Here is an 11638-nt window from a genome sequence, read left to right on the forward strand (position 1 = left end):
ACAGACACCATCATTAAACTATTTCACTATTTTTCTAGACCATTTTACAACCAAGTAATTCACATCAGATACATTTGCTGGGCACCTAAGGCTGACATCCATTATTCACACTGAAGTGGTTCCATCTGGTGACCTAGGACTACTGAATTAAATGGACTACTGTTTAAATCCATGCTATTCATGATTCAATGGGCAAATCTGGTTTTGAATCAATCAAATGAAGAAGGGCAGCAAGCCAGGGTTTCACTCCCACTAAAGCGTAAGTGTTTGGACCAAAACCTGATAACTCAAACCTATTAAAAGAGATAACATGTTGATTAATTTTTCCTTTACAAGACGTGCAGAACACAGACTGACATACAGATTAGTTAGTCTATGCAAATTATATCAATTTAAAAGTAGGTGCACATAAAAAGAGAAAAACAATAATGTTCATTTTTACTTTTAAGACTAATTGCCAAATTACCTTTTTTGCAGAGGGTTAGATCCAGTCTAACTGCACTTCAGTCCCAATAATTACAGTACCCAAAAGCTTTGTACAACAAACGAAGAGTCAAATATATGTATTTCAAGTGTAAACACACTAAATTATGAATTCCCAGAAATAAACACAGCTGAGCAGCATGAATAATTATGAATTATTACTCACGATTCATCAGCCTTATGCCAATACAATTACACTAACTTCTTAGAAGGAGTATTCTACAAACTCCTGTAATTGTTCAATGAATGACTGAGAGCAGAGGCTCCCTCTATCTGTTTTCAAAAAGTTGTTGCTCTGTTTGAAAAGCACATCCCATGCTTCTGATAACAAAAGCTTGCGACAGTGCAGCTTCACAGATGCAAACTGGGAAAAGCAATGAAACAATGGTTCTCAACTAGCTGGTTCTGTCTCCCAACAAGAAACAAGCTTGAAGTATGCATCACAACTGAGCAAGTTATTAAAAAAAGGAGTGTAGTACACAATTATGTAATGAAAAACCAATGGCAAAAGGAACAAGTGTGATCTCATGTATTTGTAGTACTTGTTGATAACAAGGTTTAGTTCTTATTTATATTGTCAAAGGGTTAAAATAATGGAAACAGACTCTGCCCACAGGATCCAATTCTAACAGAACGCATTAGAGGAGACAAATGGAAGTAAGACTGAAATCAGAATATGTATGACAAAGAGAACAGCATAGTGCTTGAATGATCTCTAGGAAAAGATGTAACTGAAGGCATGGGCTGAATCAGTGACAAAGTTTTCACACTGCAAACAGCCAGAAAAAAAGAAGATATACCAAGAGAAGAAAAGGTAAACACGGGCAGAATAACAAAAGCACACAACAAAACCACAAACTTTTAAGATAGAGAAAAGAGGTTTCAACGATAGAGAGGCCAATAAGAAGATAATATGTACTGTGAAGAATACCAAGTTGTGAATCTCTGGCTAATGCATTTTCAGGAAATTCTTGCCGTCTTGCCTTTGTCCAAGATTGAGAGTACCGAAGGTAGACACCTAGACATACTTATATAAGTGTGTTCTACTTAAACGAAATTCCAAATGAACTGTTCAAAAATGAGGTAGAAAAGGTGTACGTGTTCCATTGTTAGTAATTTGATCATCTGACCACCACTTATCACTAGGCTTTCTTCCTCAGCATTTTTCTACACAAATAGTAAGCTGTACAGGGCTGATGCCTGGGTTAGAGAGTTATGGGGAAAAGAGAGTGGGAAGATCATATAGGCTTCCCTAAACTCCTTGCCAGGAGGACTGAATAAAAGTTCTACAAAAAATATTCCTTCTACAAAAATGTATGCCACTAAATGCAAAATCCTACACACATCTATGCAGATGTCCCACATTATTCAATGAGACTTACTCTAAGGCAAGTTTGTATGGTTGCAATTTATGTGTTATCAACTGTTAAAAGACTTTAGTAAGTTTATCTTCCAAGGTCAATTCATAAAGCAAGTTCTGGGAAAGCTCAACTTTTAGATACTGTGTATTACTGAACGATGGCATCATAAGAAACAGCAAGGACCCTTCAATATGCTAGGAGAAAAAAATGAAACAGGTAAAGACTATCTGTTTGCCATTACTGTACTTAAACTTACTTAAGTAATGCTACACATTAACTGTGGGATTGCTTTCCCAACTGTACAGATAAATGGTGCCTTTTCATAGATGTGCTGTTTCTCCCCACAATACCATTAGTTGCACCATCTGAATTTTAACTCAGGATCTTTTGAGCCAAAGTTAGCCCTCCTGAACATCTTTCAAAAATATAAAGTACCGCTTTCAAGCTACAATATAATTGTATTTTGCCAGCTAGGCTACATTAAATATTCTATGCTAAAGAAAACACCACAGGCAGTGACAACAATGATAACCTTTAAAATGAATTTCTGACTTGCAAAAGGACAATGAGAGAGGGCAACTTAACAGCACAAACCGTTCCCTTTGAGAACAGATAAATATAGGGCTTTTCTTTTAAAAAGACAATTACAATGATGATAAATAATAATGACTAACATCTTGAATAACTTCCTTCTTACATTAGAGTCAGGCTCTTCACTTGGCAGTAGACATTAAGAGCTGAAGTCTTAATTTCTAAAGTTATCCAAGCTAAGCAGTGGACAGATGAAAGGGGGGGGGGGTTGGGGAGAGCCATCTCTTTGCTCTAAATGTAAAAACGCTGAGGTTAAAAGTAAGGGTACCCCTGCCCGTACGGGCCAGTCGTGTCAGACTCTGGGGTTGCGCGCCCATCTCGCTTAAGAGGCCGGGGGCCAGCGCTGTCCGAAGACACTTCCGGGTCACGTGGCCAGCGTGACAAGCTGCATCTGGCGAGCCAGCGCAGCACACGGAAACGCCGTTTACCTTCCCGCTAGTAAGCGGTCCCTATTTATCTACTTGCACCCGGGGGTGCTTTCGAACTGCTAGGTTGGCAGGCACTGGGACCAAACGACGGGAGCGCACCCCGCCGCGGGGATTCGAACCACCGACCTTTCGGTCGGCAAGTCCTAGGTGCTGAGGCTTTACCCACAGCGCCACCCGCGTCTCTTAACGCTGAGGTTACAAGGGTGCAAACCCCGAGCAGTTTGATAAAGTTACCTGTTCTGCACTGCACACGCCACACACTTGGGGGCCTTTTGAGGAGTTCCCTCCTCTAGCCCCACCAATAGCCCCACTTTTCTCAAGAAAAGTTTGCTGTATGTTACAACCAGTGCTTTTTTTTCTAGGGATACTCAAGGGCGTGCAGTACAGGCAGGGACGCGGACTTAGAAAAAATATTGGGGGGGCCCCGGGAAAGCTCATGAATAATAAATAAGCTCATGAATATGCAAATAAAGTGGCTCCGGCCCTAAATAGGGCAAGCCACGCCCCCCAGCCAGCCGATTGGCTGGCTGGGAGGTGTGGCCAGTCGGGATTTCCGGCAGTGCCTCCGATTAGGGCGCGCGGCTGGCTGGCTGGCGAAGGAGCAGGTGAGGAGGAGGCGGGGGACGGTGGCGGCGCTCTGCTGAAAGGGCGCCCGCCCGAGATTATTGGGGGGGCTGAGCCCCCCCAAAAATTTTTTTGAGGGGGCTCGAGCCCCCTCAAGCCCCATGGAGTCGGCGCCTATGAGTACAGGCACATTTTTCTAGAAGAAAAGCCCTGGTTAAAAGTGTGACACTTACTGTAGCCACTTTATGATGAACACTGGAAACTTTTTTCTCTAAAAGAAAAACACTGGTTAAAAGTGTGGCATTTACTGTAACCACTTTATGGCAAGCTCTGGCACCTTTATTATGTCCCCACTGTGAAAGGACATGTGGATCCAGAATTGGCCTCATTGTAAAACCATGTGTATGGAAGACAATCTTACTTGGCTACGGGTGATCGCCAAAGAAGAAGAAAAGCCCTGGTTAAAAGTGTGGCACTTACTGTAACCACTTTTTGGCGAGCACTGCCACAGGCACCTTTTTCTCTAAGAAAAGCATTGGTTACAATAGCCAGGGAAACTCTACATATGTGCAAAGAAACTAGCTTTGGGGGGGGGGGACTGAAAAAGAGGCAAGCTGCAAGATTCCTGCACCAAACAGTCTCAGTCCACTTCCACTGGAACAAGCAGGCACGCAGGTCTGTTGCAATGCCCCAAAGTGGAGCTGAAACGGGGGTGGGGGGGAGGGCCCAAGTGTGCTGTGTGCAGTGCAGAACATAGTGATGTATGGTTTCCTGCTTGGCAGGGGGTTGGACTCGATGGCCCATGTGGTCTCTTCCAACTCTATGATTCTATGATTCTATGGAAGTGAGAGATGAACCATAAAGAAGGCTGATCGCTAAAGAATTGATGCTTTTGAATTATGGTGCTGGAGGAGACTCTTGAGAGTCCCATGGACTGCAAGAAGATCAAACCTATCCATTCTAAAGGAAATCAGCCTTGAGTGCTCACTGGAAGGACAGATCCTGAAGCTGAGGCTCCAATACTTTGGCCACCTCCTGAGAAGAGAAGACTCCCTGGAAAAGACCCTGATGTTGGGAAAGATGGAGGGGAACAAGGAGAAGGGGATGACAGAGGACGAGATGGTTGGACAGTGTTCTCGAAGCTACCAGCATGAGTTTGACCAAACTGCGGGAGGCAGTGGAAGATAGGAGTGCCTGGCGTGCTCTGGTCCATGGGGTCACCACGAGTCGGACACGACTAAACGACTAAACAACAACAACATGTGAATGAGTTAAGGACCGCTGAGTTTTCCCACTAGTGATGTACGTATGGAAGTGAGAGCTGGACCATAAAGAAGGCTGATCGCTGAAGAATTTATGCTTTTGAATAATGGTGCTGGAGGAGACTCTTGAGAGTCCCATGGACTGCAAGAAGATCAAACCTATCCATTCTTAAGGAAATCAGCCCTGAATGCTCACTGGAAGGACAGATCCTGAAACTGAGACTCCAATACTTTGGAGAAGACTCCCTGGAAAGGACCCTGATGTTGGGAAAGATGGAGGGCACAAGGAGAAGGGGACGACAGAGGATGAGATGGTTGGACAGTGTCCTCGAAGCTACCAGCATGAGTTTGACCAAACTGCGAGAGGCAGTGGAAGACAGGAGTGCCTGGCGTGCTCTGGTCCATGGGGTCACCAAGAGTCGGACACAACTAAACAACAACAAGTTCTCTTAGTCTGAGTAAGTCCTCCAATCCTACCCTATTTCACAACATGCTAGGATGCTGTGGAATTCAATACATATTTAAGGCAGCACCTTAAAGGCCACCATTTAACAATCCTGCGAACAAGATGACCCCCCAAATAATATACATCTTAATAGTCCATGGAGTCAGGAAGAGTCGGACACGACTAAACAACACTGGAGGGGAAGGGGTGCGCGGAGGATGCAAAAAAGAAAAAGATGACAGCAATGCCCCAAGTTTTCCCAGGGGGAGCCGAGGGGAGGGTGGCTTACCTATGCCCAGCCCCACCACGACGCGCCCGGCCAGCAGCGTCTCCTTGTCCTGCGCGGCCGCCAGCACGGCTGCCCCGGCCGTGAAGATGCCGCTGGCCAGCAGGATGCAGGCTCTCCGGCCGCACCAGCCGTTGAGGACGCCGCCCAGCAGCGCCGAGAGGGCGGCGGCGCCCACGGTGCTGGAGACCAGCAGCTCCTGCCAGAAGGCGTCCAGGTGCAGCTCCTTCTTGAGCAGCAGCAGCGCCCCGGACACCACGCCCGTGTCGTAGCCGAAGAGGAAGCCGCCCAGCGCCGAGAAGACCGACGCCACGTACACGAAGCTGGGCGTCTCGTCCCGCTGGAACTGCCGCCGGGCCGCCCGCTCCAAGTCCGAGCAGCCGCCGCCGCCGCCGGACGCTTGGCTGTGGAGGCTGGAGCACGACTCGGCGGCGGCCAGCAGGCTCCTCTCGCCCAGGCTAGCCGAGCCCTCGGCGGCGGGCGCCGGCTGCTGCTGCTGCTGCTGCCGTCGGCGCTTCTCCCCCATCAGGTTGCTGAGGCTCTTCAGGGTATATTCCACATTGGCCTTGCGGGACATGGGGCAGCCGGCGCCGCCAGCCCTCTTCGGCGGCCTCTGCTGGCGGGCGCGGGAAGAAGCGCCCTGAGGTAAAAGCCCCGCTCGGGATGGCGGTCAGGCGGTCGGCCGGCCGGCGTGTGTCGAGAGGCGGCTCAGTGCGCGACTCGCTGCCGAGGCGCCTCGCTGCTGCTGCTGCAGCCGCCTCTCATCCTCCTCCTCTTCTTCGCTCGCTGAGGCGAAGGAGCGCCGCTTGCCACCGTCGTCGCCTCACGCCCACCGGGGCCTCGAGCGAGGGAAGGAGCCAGGAGCGAGCTGCCACCTCAGCCCGTGACTGGCCCAGCGAGGAAGCGAGCCAGGCGGCCATGAGGCGGGGCGAAGGGCGGGAGAAAGGGCGGAGCGGCCTGTGCGTGTGTTTTGTGTGTAGCCGCCCTCCTCTTTTTTTTATTTTTTTACATTCTTTCCCTCAGGAAAATAAATAAATATCCCTTTCTCGTCGTCGTGCCCCCGCCGCCTCGCAGGCACAGAGCAAGCGCGGGGAAGGCGTATCTTGAGCACGCGCGTAGTGGTCGCTGAGGGGGAAATGGCCCAGCCTGCTCCCTCAGGGGTCCGCGTGGGGCTTTGAAATCCGTGGCAGGGATCGCGTGGGTTTGTACGCCCACGCGTCACGGGGATCCCGCCCCTGGAACTCACGGCAGGACTGGGGGGGGATCAGGACCCCCGCTGGGCAGGAGGGGCCCAAATGCCAGCACGTTTTGAAGCATTATTTTTAAAAAATTAATATTTACGGTATTCGGTTTTTTAGATTAAAATGTTGCGGTCACATATCCAACATGCAACATAAAAAGAAGAATCCAAGGAATCTCCTCCTCTTTGTGGGCCCTATTGTGAATCATTTCCTCCTGCATCTTTCATAATAATCCAGAACTGTTATGTCCAAAATTCACCATTAAAGTACAAGTGATATTCCAATCCAGGGGTCAGCAAACTTTTTCAGCAGGGGGCCGGTCCGCTGTCCCTCAGACCTTGCGGGGGGCCGGACTATATTTTGAAGGAAGAAAATGAACGAATTCATATGCCCCACAAATAACCCAGTGATGCATTTTAAATAAAAGCACACATTCTTTGTTGTTGTTTAGTTGGATTACTGTGATGTTAAAAGGTCTGCCTTGGATTCGTATCGAGATCATTCTATCATTTTTGAGATTGCATCCCAGTACAGCTTTCGCCACTCTTTTGTTGACTATGAGGACCACTCCATTTCTTTTACGGGATTCTTGCCCACAGTAGTAGATACGATGGTCATCCGAACTGTATTCGCCCCTTCCTGTCCATTTTAGCTCACTGATGCCCAGGATGTCAACATTTATTCTTGTCATCTCATTTTTGACCACATCCAACTTACACAGGTTCATGGTTCTTACATTCCAGGTTCCTATGCAATATTTTTCTTTACAGCATTGGACTTTCCTTTCGCTTCCAGGCATATCCGCAACTGAGCGTCCTTTCGGCTTTGGCCCAGCCGCTTCATCAGCTCTGAATCTACTTGTACTTGTCCTCCGCTCTTCCCCAGTAGCATGTTGGACGCCTTCCGACCTGAGGGGCTCATCTTCCAGCCTCATAACTTTGATATGCCTGTTGTCTTTGTCCATGGAGTTTTCTTGGCAGGGATACTGGAGTGGCTTGCCGGTTCCTCCTCCAGGTGGATCACGTTCGGTCAAAACTCTCCACTATGACCTGCCCATCTTGGGTGCCCTGCTCAACATAGCTCATAGCTTCTCTGAATTATTCAAGCCCCTTCGCCATGGCAAGGCAGTGATCCATGAAGGGGAACACACGTTCTACTCATGTATAAACACCAGGCAGGCCCCACAAATAACCCAGAGATGCATTTTGAATAAAAGGACACATTCTACTCATGTAAAAACATGCTGATTCCGGCCAGATTTAGAAGGCGATTGGGCCAGATTTCGCCCCCGGGCCTTAGTTTGCCTACCCATGTTCCAATCCTATGAACAATTTTAACTGTTCACAATGGTCTTTTAAGATAAGTTATAAATTTTCCCCATTCCTTCTTAAAATTTTGGTCTTCCTGATCTCTGATTCTTCCGGTCATTTGGGCCATTTCAGCATAATCTATCAACTTGATCTGCCATTCTTCTCTGGTAGGGACTTTATTCTTTCCATCTGTGGCCAATAACATCTGTGCAGCTGTGGTCGTGTACATAAATAGTCTTTTCTGCTCCCATGGGATTTCGGCACCTAGAATTCCTAAAAGGAAGGCTTTGGGTTTTTTTAGAAAAGGTTGTGTATAGTTCCTTATCTCCTTGGTTTGGGGGTTGCATAACTCCATACGCTCCAACATTTCTCTGATGAAAATACGGATGACCTCTTCAATAATAATAATAATAATAATAATAAGAAGAAGAAGAAGAAGAAGAAGAAGAAGAAGAAGAAGTGATATTTTTCTGGAAAAAGAGGTGCTGGAACTCACCATTAGCACCTCCCTTGTACTCTTATATAGTGGTACCTCGGGTTACATACGCTTCAGGTTACATACGCTTCAGGTTACACACTCCGCTAACCCAGAAATAGTGCTTCAGGTTAAGAACTTTGCTTCAGAATAAGAACAGAAATCGTGCTCTGGCGGCGCAGCAGCAGCAGGAGCCCCCATTAGCTAAAGTGGTGCTTCAGGTTAAGAACAGTTTCAGGTTAAGAACGGACCTCCAGAATGAATTAAGTACTTAACCTGAGGTGCCACTGTAATGGCAATAGTGCACATGATCTGAGAGATGTCGGGACTGAGTTCCAGCTGAAAAAAAGCCCTAATAATAATACTACTACTAATAATAATAATGTTATTATTTATACCCCACCCATCTGACTGGGTTGTCCCAGCCACTCTAGGTGGCTTCCAATATATATAAAAACATAATAAAACATTAAATATTTTTTAAAAAGCTTTCCTATACAGGGCTGCCTTCAGATGTCTTCTAAAGGTTGCATAGTTACTTATCTTGCTCCATGTTGTTGTTTAGTCATTTCCGACTCTTCATGACCCCCTGGACCAGAGCACGCCAGGCCCTCCTGTCTTCCACTGCCTCCCGCAGTTTGGTCAAACTCATGCTGGTAGCTTCAAGAACGCTGTCCAACCATCTTGTCCTCTGTCGTCCCCTTCTCCTTGTGCCCTCCATCTTTCCCGACATCAGGGTCTTTTCCAGGGAGTCTTCTCTTCTCATGAGGTGGCCAAAGTATTGGAGCCTCAGCTTCAGGATCTGTCCTTCCAGTGAGCACTCAGGGCTGATTTCCTTCAGAATTGATAGGTTGCATAACTCCATACCCTCCAAAATTTCTCTGATTAAAATAGGGGCGTCCTGAGAAAAAGCGGGATATTCCGGGATCAAATTGGAAACCGGGACAGCTTCTGTTAATCCTGGACTGTCCCTGGAAAACAGGGATGCTGGGAGGGGCTGTCATCCTGATCTGCTTGTGCAAAGCATATGTGGAGGATCATAGAATTATAGAGTTGGAAGGCGCTATGAGGGTAATCTAGTCCAACCCAATGCAATGAAGGAATATTTTGCCTAACAGGGGGCTCGAACCCATGACACTCGGGTTAAGTGTCTCGCAGTGGCGTAGCGTGGGGGGTGCAGGGGGGGGCCGGCCGCACCGGGTGCAACATCTGGGGGTTAGGTTAGGGGGCGCAAATCCACGGGTTAGGGGGCGCAAATTACTTGCCTTGCCCCGGGTGCTGACAACCCACGCTACGCCACTGGTGTCTCGACCTCTGCCAACTGAGCTATGCAGGCTTTAGGATAGTCTATGTCTGGTCTTTATTGAGCATCTGCTCTGATTTGTTTCCTGGAGGACTTATACAACCAAGAGGTGTCATCCTGATTTCGTTGTGGGTTGCTGATTGATTATTTTTAAAAAAATCTTTATTCCACACTTTTGGGTGTGTTTCCCCTTCGCTTATGCTCACCCCCAAAAGCCACTTTTGTTGAAGTTTGCTAATGCAACAGAGCACTTTGATCCACTAAATGTGCAACCCTAATTTTCCGGTATGTGCTGGAATCCCTCCCGTAAAATAGTGGCTCCAAAGTGAAGTAAAATGTTAAAGAAGAGCTTATAGAAGACCGTTAAGTCTGAAATTACCTAACTGCACTAGGGACAACAGCTTGAACCGCCAAAATGAAGACTGCAATTACTATTGAGTAAATATGAACAGGATCAGGCTGTAAAATGGCAATCCCATTCATGCTGGCAGCTTGAGTAGTTTGTGGCAAATCTCACTGAGTACAGGAATTGCAGTAGGACAGGGATAGGAGACTTGTGGGCCTTCAGACACAGTATTTCCAACTGCAGCTTCAGATACAGTATTTCCAACATCACACACACTGCTTGGGCCTGTTGCGAGTTGCAATGCAACAACATCTGGAGGGCTGTAGGTACGCCATCCCTGCAGTAGAAAATTTGTTCCATGGCGCACTCTCTTGGAATTCAATAAGACTTGCTTTTGAGTAGATTTTTGTTTTGTTTATTTTATATATATATATATATATATATATATATATATATATATATATATATACACACACATACACACACACACACACACACACACACACACACACAGTGGTACCTCGGGTTAAGTACTTAATTCGTTCCGGAGGTCCGTTCTTAACCTGAAACTGTTCTTAACCTGAAGCATCACTTTAGCTAATGGGCCTCCTGCTGCCGCCGCGCCACCAGAGCACGATTTCTGTTCTCATCCTGAAGCAAAGTGCTTAACCTGAAGCACTATTTCTGGGTTAGCGGAGTCTGTAACCTGAAGCGTATGTAACCTGAAGCGTATGTAACCTGAGGTACCACTGTATTCATATAGCACACCTTCACAAAGCATCACGGCAGTGCACAACAGCACAAAACATTTTTCAAGCAGTTTGAAGCAATGGTTAAAATGGCTGGCTGCTCAAGGGACGTTTTAAACAATTGCATAGGCTCGTTGACATAAAAAAAGTCTTTAAGAGACTCCCGAAAGTCAAAAGTGAGGATGTACAGTTAGACCTCAGATTTTAGAACCCCAAACTCTTTAAATGTGGGGATGGAAGTCTTGTGTAAAACTCCAGTGGATGCAACTCACTGGGTGGGTGGATCTTCCCTTAACAATAAGAAAGTTTCTTTCTTTCTTTCTTTCTTTCTTTCTTTCTTTCTTTCTTTCTTTCCTCTTCTTCCTCCCTTCCCCATCCCTATGGTTGCTTCCAGATGGGGGCTTAATTCTGCAAACAAGTCATTCAGATATAGAAAACAAGCTGTTGGCAACAGTTATTTTAAAAAAACAACAACAACTTTGTTTTTCTCTGCAGAAAGGGTAAATCCAGATTAAACGAGAAAAAATATGGCATTTTAACACCAATGACATGCGGGTGCAATAGAACTTTCTTCTGAATAGAGAATTGCTGGGTTAAAATATAAGGCAAATGACATTGGTTCTACTTAACTGGTTTTGAACCTGTCTAGCTGGTTTTCTCTCATGTAGCCAAACTTTTTTCCCTGTTAACTCATTAGCTTGGAAGCTAAGCATGCAAATAGCCCATGGGCAGGATTTTTTCAGTGGGAAACAGGACAATTTTTAACTCATTTTCTTAGGAGGGTTGCAAAAATG

General features: G+C 46.5%; 1 protein-coding gene across 2 annotated transcripts in view; it reads right to left on the reverse strand.

The window, feature by feature from the left end:
* The window catches only part of SLC2A13 (solute carrier family 2 member 13), a 103285-nt gene extending 96868 nt beyond the window's left edge, over positions 1-6417 (reverse strand). For both annotated transcript variants that reach the window (XR_014012539.1, XM_081211627.1), the window contains exon 1: positions 5424-6417. Coding sequence is in view for 1 of the 2 variants with exons in the window: in XM_081211627.1 (XP_081067753.1) it covers positions 5424-5997 (574 nt within the window). In the remaining variant the exon portion in view is untranslated. The remainder of the gene's footprint in view (positions 1-5423) is intronic.
* Positions 6418-11638: the final 5221 nt, after the last annotated feature.

This window comes from Podarcis bocagei (genome assembly GCF_964188305.1).
Source record: "Podarcis bocagei genome assembly, chromosome: 10".
NCBI classification, from domain to species: Eukaryota; Metazoa; Chordata; class Lepidosauria; order Squamata; family Lacertidae; genus Podarcis; species Podarcis bocagei.